The sequence below is a fragment of the Amborella trichopoda genome, chromosome 10, assembly GCF_054954075.1.
Source record: "Amborella trichopoda isolate Santa Cruz 75 chromosome 10, AtrichopodaSantaCruz75HAP2 v2.0, whole genome shotgun sequence".
Lineage (NCBI taxonomy): Eukaryota > Viridiplantae > Streptophyta > Magnoliopsida > Amborellales > Amborellaceae > Amborella > Amborella trichopoda.
Window position 1 is genome coordinate 3,380,294 of NC_142345.1, and position 21,024 is coordinate 3,401,317.

The window sequence follows — 21,024 nt, forward strand, 5'->3', positions numbered from 1 at the left end:
TTATGAAAATAAAATAAAGCCTCAACTCAAATCCACATCCGAAAAGCACTTTAGGCAATGGAAATCTCCACGATGATTCTAAAATAAAATTTCAACACCGACAATAAAATTTGAAACTACAGATCTTGTAGATCTATGATCACTTAGTTTTTGGGTGAAATGTACGGTCTAAATAATTTTTATAATATACACTATTTGTATAGCTTGAAATCCTAATTTTTATTCCCAACCCTAATATTCAAGTTGAGATGATCGATGCAAAGGTTTTTCAATATTTGAATTGCAATTTTTGATGAGTTATGAGGTGAGACTTTACTTATTTTGAGGGCAGCAGTCCTATCAAACCATTTTCCATAAATAAATAAAAGAACATGTTCAAGATGGTTAAATGGCGGGATACCACACAATGTCATTTGAGTTCCATTCTTATAATGGGTACGGAGACCTCTTCCCCACTAAACTACCAAAAAAAATAAAAAATAAAAAGAAAATTACAAATATATCCATTATAGTTTCCGTTATTACGGCTATACCGAATAATTTCAGTTATTACCACCATATCCCTTTTTTCATGTCAAAACGAAAATTTCAAAAGAGGTAGAGAGAATACGTGACAAGATTTCTCCTAATCTTCTAATCTCATAATCCTGAATATTTCTCCTAAATTTAGGGGCTCAAAATAGTTGTTCCCCTTTGATTTTATTCGGATAACTATGACTTCAAAGAGGTAGAGAAAATACACCACAAGAGAGAGAAAACACTTTTCGGTTCTTGAAGAATCGAAAATTTAAAATTTTTGGTTCTTCAACAACCAAAAATTTTAAATTTTTCGTTCTTCAAGAACCAAAATTGGTGTATTTTCGGTTGTTGAACATCCGAAAATACTTTGAATTCAGTTGTTCAACAACCGAAAAAGAGTAAAGTCGTCTTTTTTTTAAAATTTCCATTTTGAAATGAAAACAATGGACGTGGTGGTAATAACGGAAACTATTTGGTAGAGTCGTAATAACCTATATGTATGTAATGGTCCCAAAAATAAAATAAAACATCAACTTTTCTAAACTTTTTGAAAGTAGCCCAAACTTTGAGAAAAATAATAAGAATTTCCTCTCATCAAAATTTGGGGTTTTCCTTTTCTCTCTCGAGCTAAACAAAACAAATTCCCAGAATTTCAAACTCCTTGATAAGATTATCGTAGGTTCGGGTGATATTCATCCCTTTTGTTGTTATGGAAAACATAAAAATAGATCATTTCCGCGGAAAATATTCGATGAGACTACTTATTACGATACAAAAGAGTTGAAAAAAGCACCCCAAGGCATGTTCCATGGTCACACGAGTTGATCACCGGCTGCATTCAGAGTTCGAGAAAATTTATCTTTAGATTTTGAAAAAATAATTGTATATCTAGTTTCACGTTCAACAGCTTAAGTAACCTTCTAATGTCAAAAATAAATCGTATTATTTGTATTGTTCCCTTTTTTTCGTGTTATTGACGAATCTAATCAAATTGCCACCGTCTCCTTTGCTTTCTAGCCGGAAAAATTTCAAACGTGTTGCTCATAAAAGCCTTGCTATGCTAAACAAAATACTGGGGAAAGTTAATATGACTTACCCAGAATAGTGGTCCATCCAAACTAGCAATTGATGTTGAAATATAGAGAATTTGATTTTGTTTTTTGAAAATAAAAATGTGTTTAAGCTATGAACTATGTAACATCTTACCCATGTTTTGTCTAATTTTAGATAGTTCATTGTGCTGATTAAAATTAAATAGCCCAACACTAATCCATTTTTTCTTTGAGTTATTAAATTAGATGAAAAAATATTGGTCCAAATTTTAAGTATTTCGATAAAAAAAACGTTTATATAAGATTTCAACCTCACTTGTAAAAGTAAGGTTGCAGTAATCTGCACCATCCATCTTATTTAGACATTGTAAATATAATACTAACAAGGACATGCTATACGTTTATACTGACTTAAAAAATGTGTGAAATCTAGGTTGTCCAATCAAAATAGATAACCTTATTTTAGTTCTCTACCAGTGAAGTCACCACCTTATACAAACCCCATCCTTCTAATAAAAAAACGTATTTGATGCAACAGGGATCCAATTCCAAAGCAACATCCTCAAGGCATCACACAAAAAATTGTGACCCCACAAAAACCAAAATAGATGTTGTTAAAAACATACAAAAAAAATACTATTTTTATTTTTTTGATTTATTTTATTTTTTATATTCATGTTGACCGTGGTTCAGATTCTTAACCTGAAATCTTTTGATCCAAAATCCATCTCAAGAGGACTCATCTAAAAAGATGAGCCAATGGACTCATCAAAACCTCATTCTTTTGATTAACTTTTTTGGTGTTTCACTAGTAATTGAACAATACTTTGAACAATGGAAAAGTTCAGCAGTAAATGATCATCCTTGGACAAATGGAAAACTTGTTTGACGTGTCGGGGATGCATAATAACATTTGTATTCCCCCAAGCATCACACATCTACCTTAGTAACAACGCCTAAAATTAACCATTCATTTTTTTCAAAAATTATCATATTTATTTTATTAAATTATATTTTTTTATACATTCATGATCTTTTTTTCGTAGGTCAGTCGGAAATACAGACTCCAACCCAATCTTTTTAAAAATAATTAATGGTTTTCAAGGGAATAGAAACCCAAAACCATCTAAAAAATAGATAATAGATCACAAAAATAGGACATATATCTACATACGAATCCTATGAAAGGACACGGTTTCGATGGGTGCATGAATAAATAAATAAATTTTAAAAATTGAAAATAATTATCCTATTAAAAAAACATTTGAACTATTAATTTCAATTTTTTTTTTTAAATGAACCAATTTTATATCTCTAAAATCGTAGGTATAGAAATGCGGTCCCCGCCGCATGAAACAATTTTGCAGAACAAAAACTGCCTTGCATGAATCGGTCTTCGTTAGTGTCATTAGACTCGCCATGTCGCCGATCATGTGGAAAGCACGCGTGCGAGTTCTCATCCCGGTTTTTCAAAAACCGCCGAACCGCCTATTGAGTGGTTTCGATAAATCCGTCAAATACATGGAGCTCCCCTGCTTTTCTTGTTGATAACGCCCTAGCTATAAGAGCCCATTGCTCTTCTAGATTTCTCCATTCGTGCTCTCTCTCTAGCTTCTGAGATTTCTCTCTCCTCCAAAACCATCCAAAACTATCCTAGATGGGTACGTTTGATGTTTCTCACTCTACATTTTGTTCCATTAGATGGCGATCGGTGATTGGTGTTTCTCTCTAGATTTGGTTCCACTGTATTGCGATTATTTTTATGATTTCTCCTCTATTATATTGTGCATTTTTGTGGAGTTTTTAAAATTTTGTTTTTTGCGTTATGTCATCATGGATTTTTTTCCAGGTTCTGGCAAGAAGATCAAGATCGGCATCAATGGTATTGATTCATAATAACTTATTTGTTTCTCTCTCTAAATTTTCTCTTGCTCGAACCATTTATTCGTGCTGTTCTCTGTATATTGAAGTTATTTTTGTCGAGCTTGTGTTATATTTAAGTCCTCTTTTTTTTTTTTTTTCTTCTTTCTCTGTAACTTTTTCTCTGATTTTAATTATTTTATTCTCTGTATCTAGAAGTTTTTTTCTTTTCTTGTTTTAATTTTTCATATGCATGATTCATCTCTTACAGAACTGTTCTGATATCGGTTTTAGCAGTTTTTTTAGCTGTTCTCTTTTTTGACTCATTTCTATTGTTTTGTCGATTAATGTTGCTCACTAATATTGATCTATTTTGATTTCTGTTGTTAAGGTTTCCATTAATTTCTTCTTGAAGTTTATTCTATGATCTGGTTTTCTGTTAGGGTCTCCTTGATCAGTTAGTTTAAACCACTTATTTCTAATTTTTCTTTTAGTTTCTTTTGATGCCTTCATCCATTCCACTTTGATCTATTTTTCGTTTGTTTTTCACTTGGATTCATTTTTCACCTACTTCTATTCTATTTTTTTCCTTTTTGTGATCTGGTTTGCTCTGTTATTTGTTCTGATCTGCCGTCCTCTGATGCATGTATTTTAACCAAATCTATTCAGTGCATTCTTTTTTATTTTTTGGGTTAAGTTCAAAATTGCATGGTGTATTACTATTGCCTATTGACCAAGAAAAAGCATTTGGGATTATCTGATATGGAGTTTCCATGAAAAAATTAGGGTTTGGAAGGATTGGGCGCCTGGTTGCCAGGGTGGCTTTGCTAAGAGATGATATTGAGCTTGTTGCTGTCAATGATCCTTTCATCAGCCCTGAGTACATGGTATCTCTGTCTCTCTCTCTCTCTCTCTCTCTCTCTCTCTCCCTCTCTCTCTCTCTCTCTCATTTCAACAACTTATCAGCAGATTCAACACGGACACAGTAATGAAGAACTTTGTCTCCTCTTTTCTCCTATTTACCTTCTCCTTGTTCTTGAAAATCTGACTTCTATCTGCACAACCCTTTGTTTTATGTTATCGTCTTTTTGTAAGAGCTCCCAACTTCTGGGATGCCAGCACTCACATCTCGTGAGAATTTTGTAAATTTTATATGAATTTGTATTTTCGCTTTGTCAAAAAAAACTTATTAGTAAATTATGCTCCATATTAGACACTTGTATTCTGAATATATACTATTTTTTGTTTTGGCAGATCTACATGTTCAAGTATGACAGTGTACATGGTCAATGGAAGCACCATGATCTTAAGCTGAAAGACTCGAAGACCCTTCTCTTTGGGGAAAAGCCAGTAACAGTTTTTGGCAACAGGTAAAAATCCATCCTCAACCTGGTACCTTTGAAAGGTTCAACATTTTATTCCATTGGCGTTAGTGTTTTATTTTTATTTGCATTTATGTGCTGTTTTTCTTTTGAGATTTGGATTTCATAATATTTGCCTCTTGTGATCTTTGTTGGGATTGAAGAAACCCTGAAGAGATCGCATGGGGTGAAGCTGGAGCAGAGTATGTTGTTGAATCTACTGGAGTCTTCACTGACAAGGACAAGGCAGCTGCCCATCTCAAGGTCTCTTTCTCTCTCTCTCTCTTTCTCTTAAAAAAAAAATGTTTGTGTTAGGAGCTTAGAAAATAAAAACTGATGGTTAACAGTTATTACTTTGGAAGCTTAACAAAACTGAAACATAAGATCATTCTGTTAGCTATTTTATGCTAGTTATTCATTTTGGAACATTCAAAACTGTGAGAGTAGGTAATCGGTTGGCACTTCCCTAGATGTAGAAAACATTATGAACATATTTGCTCATAATCTTCTGGTTAATTGCCAAATTTGCCAAACCATTGTGACTTGGATATGTCAGCCTGCTCTGAATTATTTTAATCATTGTTTGCGTATCTTTGAATATGAGATCTCTAACAGATGGGTGGTCTCTGAATATTCAGGGGGGGGCTAAGAAGGTGGTTATTTCAGCTCCAAGCAAAGATGCCCCCATGTTTGTTGTGGGTGTGAATGAGCACGAGTACAAGCCTGACGTTCATATTGTTTCCAATGCTAGCTGTACCACCAATTGTTTGGCACCTCTGGCCAAGGTACTTTCTTGTTGTCATTTGTTTCTTAGAATTTACTTGGGCTTATATCATTGTGTGATAGCTGCACCAGAAATGATGAGAACTGGGCAGCTGGGTTATTTTATGTTATGGTGTTAAGATATCATAGAAATTGTGCAGTGGAGTTGTAGCCCTCAGATCTATTATTGCAGCCATACTAACATGCTGACATGGAATGCTGATTTGTATTTCTATGGAATTGGCAGGTCATTAATGACAGATTTGGCATAGTTGAGGGTCTTATGACCACTGTCCACTCTATTACCGGTTTGTAATTCTTCCGTTGATTTGTTCTCAAATTCTTTGTTTATTTAGTCTCTCGTGATGTCTTTCACCAGCCTTTTGGATATAATTCTTGGCTTTTCTTATCTATTATTGTGCAATTTTTACAGCCACCCAGAAGACAGTGGATGGTCCCTCAAGTAAGGACTGGAGAGGTGGCAGAGCCGCTGGCTTCAACATCATTCCCAGCAGCACTGGAGCTGCTAAGGTAATGAAGCCCAACAATAACTAAGTTTTTTTCTTTCTTTTTTACTTTTTTTTATTTTGATGGGGGGGTAGAGAGAGAGAGAGAGAGAGAGAGAGAGAGAGAGAGCTGATGTAATGTTTAGATTTCTGTTTTGTTAGTCCCTATGGTTTTCCTTTCTGTTTTATTGAATGGTTATTGTTGATTGCATCTTTGAAATTCAAAGGCTGTTGGCAAAGTGTTGCCATCATTGAATGGGAAGTTGACGGGTATGTCATTCCGTGTTCCAACCGTGGATGTCTCGGTTGTTGATCTCACTGTTAGACTGGAGAAGGGTGCTAGCTATGAGCAGATCAAGGCTGCTATCAAGTAAAGTTTCTTGCTCCCACTATACCTTATTGTTTTATGTTGCTCGATCAATTAGTTTCCAACCCCTCTCTCTCTCTCTCTCTCTCTCTCTGAGGATTCATGATACTAGATTGCTTGGTTTCGTCTTTTTAAACTTGTCCCAGATGAAAGAAAGCGATAAAATGTGAGGATAACTACAACTGGTGGTGGCTTTTCTGTTTTTTGCAGGGAGGAGTCTGAGGGTAAGCTGAAGGGGATCTTGGGCTACACTGAGGATGACGTGGTCTCCACTGACTTTGTTGGAGACAGCAGGTACATGCATAAGCCTCAACTTAGTTTATTCCTATGGGGGTGGTGAAGGATATAATTTTTGCCCAATTTTCTCAATTTTCAGACATGATGAGTGTAGATGGAGTGGGCCAATCTTTGGTTAGTTTGTATAGGGCAAATGACAGTATAATGTTTGAAGTTACTTTAAAATATATCTCTTGATTGTAACTTCAAAATTTATTGGCATTGAAAAAATGAAACAGGTCGAGAACTTTATTTTTCTTGTACTCGCATGATCTTAGTCTGGTGTACCGTGGAAACTTTTCATAAATTTCAGCTAGAAAATATTGGTAACTGCATATTCTGACCTGAAATTATACACCTTGCCCAACTTGTTTGTGACACTGGACATGTCATGTACCGTGAAAACTATTTCTTCGGTCTAAAAGGATCATGACTTTCAACACCCAAGATATGCCTAGCCAACTAATGGCATTTATAGACCAGATCACATAACAACACCAATTAGTTTTTTGTACCAAACAAGAAAAGCAATATTAAGGTTTGTTTCTGTAAGATTTTGAAGGTGTTCATTTGGAAAAGATAAAGCCAGGATGGGAGGTAATTGGTGATTTTGTAACTAGTGCTTTAGATTACCTTCTAGTAGACTAGTGATACTTGCATGTTATGTATTTATTGGGCATTTTAATTTAGTGTACGGGAGCAATAAATCCAAAGCTTGAACTCTTAGCAACCTTTACACTAGACTTCCCAAGACCAAGCCAGAGTGGCCAGTGCAACTGGTGAGACTGCCCGGTGGTCCCTTGGCTTCTCTAGTTTGGAGGAAAAAATTGCTTGGTCAAAAATTGGTTAAACCAATTATTCAAACTGGTTGGAATTGGCATTTTTGGACTAGCCAAACAAGGTTGTGCAACTCTTGTTGTAATATATGCTTGATATTTTAAATATATTATTCCATATATTTGTTGGTTTTAAAAATCTGGTCTTACATGTCTGCCTAGCGATTGGACTCCTGACTGTTGCTCTAAAGAGATTGTCGCAAGCATCTGATCATGACATTGTTATGTGTTTGGGCAGGTCGAGCATCTTTGATGCGAAAGCAGGGATTGCATTGAATGATCACTTTATGAAGTTGGTGTCGTGGTACGACAATGAATGGGGCTATAGGTGTGTATGCACATTCTACTGAACTTTTGACATTGCTATATTATTTTTTGTTGGAGCATGGTCTTTTTTATGTTGTTTTACTACAATATGTGCCATTCATTTCTTGGGTTCACATGTATCGCATATATAAATGTGTGTATGTACTAGGCTATTCCATAGGGCAACAATGTGTTTTGTATTACATATAGGTCTTCAAAGGGATACTCACTAACAAATGTATGGCCTAGAAAACCCTTTTGGCTCATACAAAACCAATTGTATTTGCTCCTTTTTCTCATGGAACACCAAATAAGTCTAGGCATGGGAGACAAATGTATCCATCGTACCCGTTACTAAAATTCAACAAATGAGTTGGAGTATGTATGGTCCTGTGCACCCCCACCAAAGCAGGACGTGATCCCTGTGGTAGGGTCATTCTCTACCATAACTCTCCTGAATTCATGTGTTTAGGACCATCCAACAAAGGGGCGGCACCCTTGAGGCCCTAGATCAAGTGATAGAGAAGCCCCACCACCCTAAATCCTATGTCCTTTTGGCCCAAGGAAAGACTTATCACCCTATGGACAGCATGGAAGAATGCCCTCAGTGCAGAATGCATCCTTGCTTCTCCACAATCAAGTATACCTGGATTTTTGAAATGGAGATCCCTCTTCCTTTGCTTTGCTCAAGTTTCACTATTCAACTTGAACAACAACCTTCAACCTAAGGATGTTAAAACTCATTACCTCTTTCCACCCTGCTCCTTATCCACTAGAAATAACCATGGGATCACTTAACCAGCGTTTGCGTCTCCATTTTCTTCAGTTCTCTTTGGTTTTAGTCATGGGAAGCCTGGACACATTGATTATATCTAAGAATTGGTCTGGCTGGATTGAATCTGGCCTGGGTCCGGGTCAAGCCAACCTGGTGTTTGCATATAATTTGAACTTGAACCCAGGTCGGATTTGGGGCCCATTTACAAGCATAATTTGTTTCTAAACTTTTTTGGGTATAAGTTATTTGTCAATATTTTTTTTGAGTATTTGTTATGAATGTACAACTTAAAAGAGTTGATATCTAATATTTTTTAAGTTTGCTTTCCACTTACACTGACCCTTGTGTTTTTGCTTCTTGTAGTACACGTGTGATTGACCTCATCTGTCACATGGCGTCCGTATCAAATTAGAGAGATAAAGAAGAGAGAGATGGAGGTATTTCTCTCTCTACTTTTTTAGGGACGTGACTTTGTGTTCCTGAGGATGTCTAAGCTCTAGAGTATTTTTGAGGATCAAGAGTGAATAATGAGTGTCTGAGTGGGTTTTGAAACCGACTGGTCTTCGTATTTAATGTTTGCGGTTATGCTTTTAATGTCACTTTATTGTAGTTATGTTCTCCTTTGTTATATTTCTATCTTTTTTGTAATGGCATATACACCTAATTCCTTCTTTTTGCAACGGCATACACGCTTGATGTTTTGGATTGGGTTGGGGAGCTGCTTGTTTGTGGTTTTCTGGATGGACCACATAGCTCATGGCCTCGCGCGTACGCGTCTTGTCTGTTTGAGAATTTTCATCTCATCTTTTGATGGTTTAAGGATGATATAAAAAATTTTGGATGTAGAAAAAAAAAAGAAAGGGAACCTCGTGTTTTGGGCGACAGACCATGTTCTATTCTATTGTGGGCGGGCGGGCGGGCTGGCTGGCTGGCAAGATCAGCAAATATTTATAGAGAAATTGTTTAGAGATGCAATTAAAGGAAATCGGTTCTCTTATTGTGGGTGGGAAAGAAATCCTCCATTCTCGATGGAAATCATGCGACCCCGTTAACATGTAAATTTGACGCCCCTTCTCGGCTGTTCGATCTAAATCAACCCCTTCTCGGCTGTTCGATCTAAATCAATGGCAGGCATTGGTCACAATGTTGTACCAAAAAACTGTTCGATTGTAATTTTCTTTCTACAAAACCTTCTATTGTTGTTATCTTTCGACCAAACTTTCTTGGCTGAACTTTGGGGCGTTCCTAAACCTTTGGCGCCCCTAGCAAGAAAATTAGTTCTCGTGAAAATAAGTGATTAAAATGCCGCTAAAAAATGTGGGGGTATTTTTGGTAATTTTTATCACATGAAACTTTTTTATTATTATCGTATGCGCTCCTCTTAGATGCAGCATGCGTGCCTCAAATTTCACTGTAGAATGGTTTATAGAATAAAAATTTAAAATACAATACTTTGATCAAGATCTGATGCTAGCTTGTGAATCAAACCGTTTCAGCCATCTATGCAATTTAGATTTGGTGGCTGATATTTGGGGCCATGAATACTGGGCTCTCATGAAAGCTCTCCCCTCCCAATCAATAAATAAGGACATTAGTACGGTAGTTCTCCAATGCAATAATCGGAGGGAAAATGCTAATAATGTACGCTTTTATTTTGTCGGTGTGCATTTATGCGGGTTCCGTGTTAGCCATAGAGAGCTTTAGAAGGCTCTTGAATAAACTCAATGTGTGACGGCACAAAATTAATAATGTGATCCACAAAAATTAATAAGAGTAGTGTGATCCCTTGGGGACTTTGTGCTTAAAACAATATTAAAGCCCAATTTTAAATCTACCAGTCAAAATGTGATCTGTGCGTAAAAATTAATCGGTCTCATTATATGTATTTCCAATTCAAAAAAGAGAATATTGCCGCCGATTGTTATTTCTACAAGAGGGAACAAAGAAGTGATTGGTGATAGTTGATTTTGATGAGGGGGAGTTTTGAAAAAAGGAGCATATAGGAGCTCCTATGATCCACTTTAATCAGTCTTTTCACCCATGTTTTGCAATCTTTGAGGGTAGGTGTTTGCCCTGGTTTTAAGCCCTCTTTTGCATTTAGAAGTAATAGGCCAGCCCTTTTTTTTTTGTTTTTTTGGGGGGGGGGGGTGGAGTCGCTTTTACTACTATAGTCAGGACCCCTCTTCAGTGTTTGAAGTACCAAGTGGCCTAGCCACCCACATTGGTGAAGAGGGCTAGAGCCTTACCAAGGAAAATAGTCATCCAAACTGGGCCGCACCTTAGTTAAGTACCACCCTATCATAATTTGCGTAAAGTTCCAACATTACACAATCAAAGGCACACCTCTAGATTTTATTATAAAATGCAATTTTTGGGTAAAAAATTATTTGAAAATCTATTTTTATCTCTAATTATAAAATTTTAATCTCCAGAAACATTTCAAATTAAGTAAGTTTATGAGCACATTAAAATCTTGAAAAAGGACAGTCCAAACAATGTTTTGAAATATACACTATTTTTTAGACTCAATTTTTTATTTTTTCAATTTCTATACTTCTCGACATCGAGATGTTATACCACAACAGCCTTTTCTTGATAGATTTTTTAGATGCACTTTAGTTCTACCTTCTAAAGTTGCAACCATGTATAAACCTTTTCCATCATAAAAAAAAAAAACTTATTTAGATAGGTCTTTAACCTCATTCCCATACAGAAAGGATTGACACCAGTACTACTGGTTCTTTAACCAAGTCTTGGGGGTCTACCATGCCCATATGTAAATTCCAGGACCTTTGTCATATTCTAAGTATGTAAATTCAAGGACCTTAGGCATATTCTAAATTTAAGCACAAAAAACTAGTGTACTTAAATGACCTAGGAGAGATTGAAATGAAAGATAAGGAGTACAAATTTATGATTATGGTAGTCATGATAGACATGTAAAGTTCTAAATTATTGATTCATATCCAATATGGATTTTAGAAAGGGTTGATCCTCCTACGATAGAGGATGATAGGCAACTTTAAGTTAAAATTAGAGAAATTATAAAAAATATACCCCTTTTTTTATATTATTAGAAATAAACCCCAAATTTTAAAAAAAAAGTCATCTTCACCCCTTTTGCATTTTTGTGATTGAAATACCCTTCACATAAAGTATTAGATCAATGAAGCCATAACAGTTCTTTAAGCGCCGTAATGCTTCAAGTGACCAGCACGGTTCTTTAAGAGGCGCGATGCTTCAAGTGACCATCACGGTTCTTTAAGAGGCACAATGCTTCAAGTGACCATCACGGCTCTTTAGTTTCTGCGATGCTTCAAGTGACCATGTGATAATCTAGAAACCCTCTGTGATGCTTCAAGTGACCATCATGGTTCTTTAAGAGGCTCAATGCTTCAAGTGACCATCACGGTTCTTTAAGAGGCATGATGCTTCAAATGACCATCACGGTTCTTTAATTTCCGTGATGCTTCAAGTGACCATGTGATAGCCTAGAAAACCATCACGGTTTTTAATTTCCACGATGCTTACCATGTGATAGCCTAGAAAACCATCACGGTTCTTTAGCTGATGTGATGTTTCAAATCACCATCACGATTATTTAAATGCCATGACGCTTCAAGTGACCATGTGATAGTCCAGAAACCCATCGTGGTTCTTTAAAAGCCATGATGCATTGGCTTAAAAGCCGCTATGGCCATCACGGTTTTAGGTCAACCATCATGCCTTCACGGATCTAAGACAACCGTGAAAGGCATTATCATCAAAAGGCCACAAACAATAGATTTAAAAAAAAGGTTTGGATGAGATTTTGAAAAATTTGAAGTTTATTTCCAATATTCCAGAATAAGAGTAAATTTCCCTTAAAACTAAAACATGACGAGAAATAGTTTAAATATCACGCGTACATTGACAAATTTCCCAGGAATTTATCCTAAATGAAATAAAGAAGGAACCAATTTATTACTAAGCAAAGATCAATGCATGTCGGTGCTCTCAATTAGAGATAAGAGACATAATAGCATCAAAGATGATATTTTCTCACCGCTGCATATTATTTGAATGGAATGGATTTGTATACAATGAGACCATTTACTTCTTATACAACGTGGTTTACAACCATTTTATGTGAAATTTGATAGCTTAAAATTCAAGAAAATTTCTTTTGAGCATGGTCTATAGAATAATTGTAGCCACCCAATTTCATATCCAATAGTCAAGATTAATGTAGGAGATTACAATTGTTAAATCCAAGGTGCACTACATAGGTTCAAATCTCAAATGGAGAGGAGAGGCGAAAGAGAGGCAACAATAGTAAAACCAACAGTAAAATAGCATATTTAAGGAGATAGAAAATTTATCAAACACCTAAAAGTGATAACAACTAACACTTTCACCTATATTTTTTATTTTATTTCATAATATCAATGTCTTCGTACGCAAGTTTTGCCAGAGGCCGTACGCTGAAAGGCAAGTCTGCCCGGGCGTCGTTCCAGGCACCGCCCCCTCATTCTCATAAAAAAACTAAAAATAAAAATAAAACGCATAATGTTGAGAGGGAGTAGTTGTAAATGGGTAAGATACTAGATAATCTCTCTTGTGGGTATCTCGATAAATTCCCTACAGAGATTTTAAACACCAAACCAAAAGGAAAAGAGCTCCCTCATCTTAATAAAACTTCCATTTCCTTAGCGAGCAACGGATGCCATGTGACAGATAAGATCGATAACCCGTGAGCTGCACCAAACCAAAAATTTCGTTTAAAGAGAGAGAGACGCTGCCTAAGTACATGAAATTATACTTCACTGAAATAACTTTCGCATAGAGAGACCAATCAAATAAGTACTAGAAATTAAAGCTCATAAACAGTGAGAAACCAATCAAATAAGTATAAGTACTAGAAATCAGAACTTATAAACAGAGAACGAACTGCAGCAAACCAAGAAAAACTATATATTTTTAGAGAAATAGATACTGAATAAAGTAGAAGTAATTACATCTTAGAGATACTTCCTGTGGTTCCATACATTTAGAGAGAGGGATCTATTACATAAGCACTAGAAATTGAAGTTTATGAAAATAAAATTTTGATTTTAGACTTCAGGGTAGTGAAGTATACCTGTAGCCCCACTCATTGTCGTACCACATGACGAGCTTCATAAAGTTGTCGTTCAGTGCTATTCCTGCCTTGGCATCGAAGATGCTTGACCTGCCCCAAAATACAAATTAACACCATTAAGTAACAAAATCTCTCTTTTCTCTCTCTAGGCTTAGGGGTAAGTCAGGTACCGGCTGTCTCCCACGAAATCGGTGGAGACGACATCATCCTCGGTGTAGCCCAAGATCCGCTTCAACTTCCCCTCCGACTCCTCCCTGCAAAAACAAAACCACCACTGCCAAATTTAGTGAATCATCCTACTAATAAATCTAAAAAAGAACAGCCAATGCACTATAACCATCAATATAGAGAGAAGACATCAAGGGATTGTCTACAAAGAGACAATTTATCTTTTATACGTGGAGGTCACACTCATTCTTGTTCCTTAGATTTCAAAATGAGTGGTTGTAAGGTGTCATTGAATAGACACAAGGTTCCAAAAAAAATTTCTCAACCATCCAATTTGACATCTAATGAGTGAGAATGATTGTGACCTCCATATACAAAAGATAAATGGTCTCTTTGTAGATAATCCCTTCCTATAAACACAGATATAATACATATTTTGTAATGCATTTTTTGACCGTCAATTTTCAAGATTTTCAAGTTTTCATAAATCTATCGATCTACACCACTTTTGAAGTTTTAAACTTTATAAATAAAGATGAAAATATATTTTAAGGCTATTACAAAGATTTCTAATGTTGAAACCACATTTCTCGACACTATTTAAAGGTAGGCTCTTATTTGATTGTTTAGAGCCTAGCCTCTATACAAACTGCACCCTATATATATAGGGAAAAGTTAATATAGAGCCGAGGCTCTAAACAATCAAATTTGAGCCTACCTCAAAAATTTCACTAGAAGAGCTGGTTTTGATGCCCAAATATCTTCAAATTGATCGTCTTGACATCAAGATGCATAGACATAAGAAAAAAATGGATTTCAAGTTTTGGAAATAGTGTATTTTGTAACGCATTTTTAGACCTTCAATTTTCAAGATTTTCAAGTTTTCATAGATCTGTCGATCTACACTATTTTTGAAGTTTTAAACTTTATAAATAAATATGAAAATCTATTTTAAGGCTATCACAAAGATTTCCAGTGGTGAAACCACATTTCTTGACACTATTTGACGGTAGCTCTAAGTTGGTTGTTTAGAGCCTAGGCTCTATACAAACCACTCCCATATATATATATATATATATATATATATAGAGAGAGAGAGAGAGAGAAAGAGAGAGAGAAACAGACAGGCAGAGAGAGTTCTTTCTATTACAAGAAGATGAGGAACAAAGAAACAAGTTTGATGAATCATGTGACAGAGAAGAACAAGCACTGATTTTTCAGATGAAAAGGAAAAAAAAGATATGAACACCCACACACACACACAGATTGAAAGACAAAATGTGGGAAACAAAAATGGAAAACAAAGAAAATCCAAAGAGGGAGAGATTCGTTCATCCGGTTAGATACTGAAAATTGGGGTGGCAACTTTCTTGTGATTTAGGAGATGAAGATTAGATGGAAGGAAGTGAAATAAAGATATAGAAAGAAAGGAAAAGATTATAGAGACAGATTTGGGAAGAGATTGGAGAGAGATTAAGATTTCGAAAGAGATGGTAAAGATGATAGAGAGATATTCGAAAGAAATGGTGTCTGTGTGTATATGTATAGAGAGAGAGAGATGAATGACTTGAATTTAGGAAGAGTGAAAGAAAGAAGCATACTTGATGGCAGCTTTGATCTGTTCATAGGTGGCCGCCTTCTCAAGCCTAACAGTAAGGTCAACAACCGAAACATCGACTGTTGGCACACGGAATGCCATACCGGTCAACTTCCCATTTAAAGAAGGCAACACTTTGCCCACAGCCTTCCAAAAAATCAATAAATCAAATCAAATAAAAAATCAACAAAGAGAAACAAATGAGATTACCAAAGAGAACCCAACATTGGAAATTTATCAAGATAACAAATGAAACTGATCCAGTAACTTCATCTCAAGCTAACCCCCCCCCCCCCCCACCTCTTCTTGTGGGTCTCTCTCTCTCTCTCTGAACCCAACATTGGAAAGTTATCAAGATAACAAATGAAACTGATCCAGTAAATCTCCATCTCAAGCAATCCCCTCCTCCCTCTTCTTGTGGGTCTCTCTCTCTCTCTCTCTCTCTCTCTCTCTCTCCAAAGAAAGCCAACAAGTGCTGTTGCAATTTACTACCTTTGCAGCTCCAGTGCTGCTGGGAATGATGTTAAAGCCAGCAGCTCTCCCACCTCTCCAATCCTTGCTTGATGGGCCATCCACTGTCTTCTGGGTTGCTATAAAAATTACACAACAGATAAGCAAGCAAAATTTATAAACTCTAATTCTTAATGCAGAAGAAAAGAACAAACAACAGACACTAACACAGAGAGAGAGAGAGTAACAAAGAAATTAATGGAGAGAGAGAGAGATAAAACAGAAATTAACGATGAGAGGGAGGGGGGAGAGAGAGAGAGATGCACCTGTGATGGAGTGTATAGTGGTCATCAGACCCTCTACTATGCCAAATCTATCATTGATAACCTGTTCACCATAAAAGGACACTCATTCATTCTCAATTTTTAGGGTTCTCAATAGTAACGATCCTAGAATTCTTAAGTTCAGAAAAAAAAAACAACCACCCTAGAAGTCTTACTCCAAAGAAACAGAGAAAGATAATCATCTTTCTTTTGAAGACCAAACAAGAGACATAAATATATAGACAAGGGGAGTATTTCATGCAACGGTTTTATAGTATCATAATGGAGCGCCCCCTCAAAATTCATGTCAGGGGCATTTGTAAAATACATCATTTTCATTCATATAAACAATCTCAAAAAAAAAAAAAAAAAATTGACAATGCATCCTAGAAAAGTTTGAGTTCTTAAAAGCTTAGATCTCAATGTCCACTAAATGGTCAGTTTGGATCCTTTGTTGGACTTATTTTGACCTTTTCTAGGATGCAAATTCAATTATTCTTTTTGAGATTTTATTATTGGAATGAAAAGAGTGCATCCGCGAAATTTAGGGGTATACACTTCCCATGACATGATTTTCTAAAAGACCAAGTTCATCATACTATAAATGAAACATGACCCATAACATCACTTCCCTATACATAAATAGAAAGGAAAACATGCAGAGACACATTAGAGGGAAACCTTTCTCTATGTATCCATACACTCAGTTGATTTAATTCTAGAGACCCAAAACCGTCTAATCTTGATCGCACGGCTATAAAGTGAGCCTACAATGATAATGATGTTAGTTGTTTTTATCAAGTCACAACTATTGTGTTAACATTGTTGTCAGCTCACTTGCAATCGTTTGATCAAGATCCAAATGTTGCGTCTCCATATAACATAGAAACCTCACCTTAGATTTGTATATGCTTGTGAATGTGCCTAGCCGGGGGGGGGTCGAAGGAAGGGAAATAGGAAAGTTCTGGCTACCCAATAGAATAGTAGGCCAGACAACTCAAATTGATTATTGAGTACATCCAATGACCAACAGCATTATTTTATTTTTTTATAAAATCTTTTGAGCTGAAATTTTGGGGAGAGATGTGGTGAACCAAGAGAAGGATAAAAAAGAAATCATACTTACAAAACAACAATGAAAATACCCCCACCTTTATTAGTGAAGGTCGGCCATCCAGATTGGGCAATCTGGGCCATCTAGCCTATATTATAGCATAGGCCAGCTTGGACACATAAAGTGTGTGTGTATATGTGTATATATATATATATATAGAGAGAGAGAGAGAGAGAGAGGATGAACCTTAGCCAAGGGGGCCAAGCAATTAGTGGTGCAGCTAGCGTTGGAGACAATATCAATGTCACTCTTGTACTCATGCTCATTGACACCCACGACAAACATGGGAGCATCTTTGCTTGGTGCCGAGATAACAACCTTCTTAGCCCCACCCTGTAAAGCCACAAAGCACCCATCTTCAGAATAAATGAAATGAAATGAAAAAAGACTAAACCGAGAGTTTACATGTATCAAGCAATAACAGAGTTCAAGTCCTATCTTTACCAAAACAGCAGATTAAAGGGTCAACAAATGACCAACTGATTACTAATTATTGCATTACACTGGAGGTCCATCAGGCAATTTACAGATAACCATCATTTTGAATGTTTCCATATAATTCAATATGGCATAGAATGGCCGATAAATATATGTTAAGTCACGTTATAACAAGTACAAATACATTAAATCATCACATAATATGTTAACTTAATCATGCAATGGATCATGCAGTTGATGCTCAAAAGGATGCGCAGGAAGCATCAAGAACAAATCATGCCAGTGATGCTCAAAAAATGGGTAGCAAACATCAAGACAAATACATACCAGATCTTAATCTTAACATAGGAAATATATGTTTTGATTTTTTTCCTTTTTGAAATCAAAATTCAATGCTTTTGATCATGCTAAAAACAAATTATTAGTTTGTATAATATTGACAATGCTTAATTGGACATTTAGACACCATTCTGCGTAAGCATGCAAGTGTGCACATGTGGCTTGGTGTGCATGCGCATGTGTGTGTGAGAGAGAAAGAGATTAATCCCATGATAAGATTCCTTATTTTTGTACATATAAAATCAGAAATCTTCCCTGAAATGGTGGCAATTTTACGATTAAAAGTTAAACGATATATATATAGAGAGAGAGCGAGATCGATTCTAAATAAGATTTCTGTCTTTCTGTTCATATAAAAACCAGTAATGCGTACAATACTAGCAATGCTACAAGCACTAGTCACACGTGTGCATGCAGAGAGCGAGAGATCGATTTTAAATAAGATTTCTATCTTTCTGTTCATATAAAAACCAGTAATCCGTACAATACAAGCAATGCTACAAGCAATAGTCACACGTGTGCATGCAGAGAGAGAGAGAGAGACCTTAAGGTGGGCAGCTGCCTTGTCCTTGTCAGTGAAGACTCCAGTGGATTCAACAACAAAGTCAGCTCCAGTCTCACCCCATGGTATCTCTTCAGGGTTTCTTTAATCCCAACCAAAGAAATAAAGGAAACAAAGATAACTAAGATCAAAATTTGAAAGTAAAACAGCCCACAAATGCAAATGAAACAATAATCACAATCTACATTTTTTTTGTTTTGATTTGCAACAATTCAATCGAAATTTTAAACCAGAAAGTAATACAAAGTTTCTAAAAGATTAGAACTGGGGCTCCATTTTTTACCTGACCCCGAATACTGTAACTGGTTTATCCCCAAATAGGAGGGTTTTTGAGTCTTTTAACTTAAGATCATGGTGCTTCCATTGTCCATGAACACTGTCATACTTGAACATGTAGATCTACAAAAGAAAACATCGACAGGTAAATGATAAATTAAAATAATCTTGAATTGATGTAAGTTAACCACATTAAAGAATATAAAGTATCGTAATTGCCACACACAGAGAGGAGAGAGTATCAACCAAAAAAAACATAGACAAGTAAATGACAGAAAAAACTGAGGTATTGAAATGATTCAAATGAACCATATTACGAGTATGAAATCTTGTAATTTCTAGAGAGAAAATAAGAGAGCTACCATGTAATCAGTTGTGATGAATGGATCATTGATACCAACAAGTTCAACTTCATCACTTTGCAAAGCGACCCTAGCAACCAATCGACCAATTCTTCCAAATCCTAATGCATTACCATTAAAACCCAATTCAGAAAAGAAAATTCATGTAAAAAGCGAAAGGAAATTAACAAAAAAAAAAAAAAGAGCATGGAAGATAACAGTGAACTACAAGAAAAGTTAATCGGGCAGAGAACTGAAATGAACTGGATCATGCATGAGACTTAAAAGAGGTAAAAACCAACCTGGAGAATGTTGAACATATAACAGTTGATAGAGGGAGAAATGATTGTTAACATTTTACAATATCAGATCAAGCACCAATATTTTACAGAGGAGAAAATCAGGCAAAGCCAACAACCCAAAAACGAAAAGCTACATTTTTGTTATTACCATTGATCCCGATCTTGATCTTCTTGCCTGAACCTGCAAAAAAGGACACAAATAAGAGCGAGAGAGAGAGGAAACAAAAGAAAACCCAACAAGAAGAAACGGGCGGATCGCTTCGGGTTTACTAGAGAGACAATAAGAGCAAAATACTGAGAGATACAAGAAGAGGGGAAACCTTGTTTTTTCTTTAGAAAAAGTGAAAAACAAAATAGCGAGAGAATAATAGAGAAATGAATCTAAACGTACTCATTTTGGTTTTTTTTAGAGAGAAACCGAAGAACAGAGGAGTGGAGCGAAGAATCAAGACATACTCATTTTGGTTTCTAGAGAGAGAAACCACAGAAAAGACGAGATCTTGACAAGAAGTAGAGAAACCAGAGGATTTCTTAAACAGAGGAAAAATGAAAAACCATAACAAAAATAAAAATAGAAATAGAGAAAATAAAAATAGAAATAGAGAAAATGAAAAAAGAAAGGAAAAAGTGAATCAGAACGTACTCATCTTGGGGTTTAAGAGAGAGAAACTCGAAAAAGCAAGAGCTTAAGGTAGCAAACAGTGAGTGTAACGAGAATAAGCTCGGGAAAGGCGTTATTTATGGAGAACGAAGACAATAAAACCGGTTTTAGTAGCTTTAAAACCGGTTATGATACGGAAAACTGCTTTCTGCAAGCCATTTGGCGGTTTTAGATGAAACCAGGAGGAGGAGGTTAAACATGCGTGGGCCCACGTCACCGAATTTAGAAGAAGGGTCTCGTCGTCGTATTGTGGAAGGCGCTATTCTCTTTGCTCTCTCTCCTAAAATCTCTCGCCTCTTTCTCTCTCTAGAAAAACATACAACATAAATGGTTATTTTCTCTCTCTAAAAAAACGTACAAGATAAATTTTTTTTTTTTCTCTAAAAAACCATCCAAAAAAAATTGTTATTTTCTCTCCCTAAAATCATGTGATATTTAAAAAAACCAAGGTTTAATTGATTAGCCCTTGATGATTTACTAAGCCACGTCCTGGGCTCGATTCTTGCCAAGGGGTCAGTCCTCTTCCAACTTCCTCACCAATAAAATAAAATCATCTTAGTAAATTTATAAAAAAGGTTCTTTTTTTTTTTCTAATTTTCTTGAGAGTTAGTCTATACATCTCTCTCTAAATTTCTCATGGTCCCCTCTGATTTGTATAAGGCTAAGGTCCTGAACAATCTAAATAAAACGCATCTTTGAATAGCATTGAAAGAT

The 21,024-nt window shown here is 35.9% G+C and overlaps 2 protein-coding genes across 4 annotated transcripts; one reads left to right on the plus strand and one right to left on the minus strand.

Moving 5' to 3' along the window:
* The first annotated feature begins 3,163 nt into the window (after positions 1–3,163).
* On the plus strand, positions 3,164–9,300 carry LOC18438475 (glyceraldehyde-3-phosphate dehydrogenase, cytosolic). The gene is made up of 12 exons (XM_088850076.1): positions 3,164–3,232; positions 3,421–3,453; positions 4,218–4,318; positions 4,686–4,801; positions 4,957–5,056; positions 5,431–5,577; positions 5,802–5,862; positions 5,988–6,085; positions 6,288–6,430; positions 6,638–6,721; positions 7,778–7,867; positions 8,984–9,300. Exons 1-12 carry the CDS (start codon positions 3,229–3,231, stop codon positions 9,030–9,032), a joined length of 1,026 nt encoding a protein of 341 aa, XP_088706202.1. The 5' UTR covers positions 3,164–3,228; the 3' UTR covers positions 9,033–9,300.
* A 3,695-nt stretch (positions 9,301–12,995) lies between these two features.
* Positions 12,996–20,358, minus strand: LOC18438472 (glyceraldehyde-3-phosphate dehydrogenase, cytosolic). 3 transcript variants are annotated; one of them, XM_088850077.1, is made up of 12 exons: positions 20,293–20,358; positions 19,798–19,830; positions 19,369–19,469; positions 19,014–19,129; positions 18,713–18,812; positions 17,578–17,724; positions 16,281–16,341; positions 15,997–16,094; positions 15,509–15,651; positions 13,910–13,993; positions 13,740–13,829; positions 12,996–13,357 (listed from the first exon to the last, which is right to left on the minus strand). In XM_088850077.1, the coding sequence occupies exons 1-12, from the start codon at positions 20,294–20,296 to the stop codon at positions 13,309–13,311; spliced, it is 1,026 nt and encodes a 341-aa protein (XP_088706203.1). In that variant the 5' UTR covers positions 20,297–20,358; the 3' UTR covers positions 12,996–13,308. The 3 variants fall into 3 exon arrangements, with proteins under 3 accessions (XP_088706203.1, XP_088706204.1, XP_088706205.1); XM_088850078.1 differs by having other exon boundaries at positions 20,106–20,358; XM_088850079.1 differs by having other exon boundaries at positions 20,041–20,358.
* Positions 20,359–21,024: the final 666 nt, after the last annotated feature.